The sequence below is a fragment of the Eimeria tenella genome, genomic scaffold (assembly GCF_000499545.2).
Source record: "Eimeria tenella Houghton genomic scaffold, Eth_scaff22, whole genome shotgun sequence".
Lineage (NCBI taxonomy): Eukaryota > Apicomplexa > Conoidasida > Eucoccidiorida > Eimeriidae > Eimeria > Eimeria tenella.
In genome coordinates this window covers 12,705-13,451 of record NW_013542053.1, presented here as the reverse complement: position 1 = coordinate 13,451, position 747 = coordinate 12,705, and the positions used below count along the sequence as shown (strand labels likewise).

The following is a 747-nucleotide window of genomic DNA, read 5'->3' as shown; positions in this document are numbered from 1 at the left end:
GGGGGCCCCCCTGGCCGCTGGGGCAGGGGGCCCCTGCGGTGGTGTGGGGGCTGCAGATACTGCGCCGGTCTGGGGAGCAGCAGCAGCAGCAGCAGCAGCAACAACACCACCATCAACTGCAGAAGCAGCAGCAGCAGCAGCGGGAGTTGCTGCTGCTGCTGCTGCTGCTGCTGTGTTCCACTGCACCAGCTCGCTGCAGTTAATGCTCCCTGTGTTGCTGTGCCGAAGTTCTTCTTTGCAAGTTCTTTGTGCGGGTGCTTCAGCACTTGCAGGCAGCAGCAAAGAACGGCAGCAGTCTAGGGGGGCCCCCCTGGGGTCCCCAAGGCATTTTCGTGGCTGAGGGCCCCTCAAGAAAGGTACTTCAAAGCTGTTTGCTGCAGCAAAAGGACGTGAAGCAGCAGCAGCAGAAGCTGCTGCTGCTGGCAAAGGCAGCAGAGTGCGGTGGTGATCGAGTTGCGGGCGCGCGGAAAGCAGCAGCCCGGAGGCGTCTTCCTTCATTTTTAAAACTGAAAACAAAATAAATAAATCAATTAAAATATCCCTTTTGAAATTATGCAGAGAAAGAGCAGCAAATAGTCGGAAATTCCCGCAGACGACCCGCGCGCGGGAGGCGGTGTAGTGACTAGGTGGATGCAGAAGCCGCAATTGAACACAAAGGGGCACCAGCCAGTCCCTACATCTAAATCCTTTTTTAAAAACAAATTAAACTCCATTCAATTGAAAAGAAAAGAGAAACAAGCTCGAAAC

General features: G+C 54.6%; 1 protein-coding gene across 1 annotated transcript in view; it reads right to left on the bottom strand.

Annotated features, from left to right (window-relative positions):
* Positions 1-498, bottom strand: part of ETH_00015665 (uncharacterized protein) — a gene marked incomplete at both ends in the record, with an annotated part of 3,047 nt that extends 2,549 nt beyond the window's left edge. The window contains one exon of the mRNA XM_013374621.1: positions 111-498. Within this exon, the coding sequence (XP_013230075.1) occupies positions 111-498 (388 nt within the window). The remainder of the gene's footprint in view (positions 1-110) is intronic.
* Between the last annotated feature and the right edge of the window lie 249 nt (positions 499-747).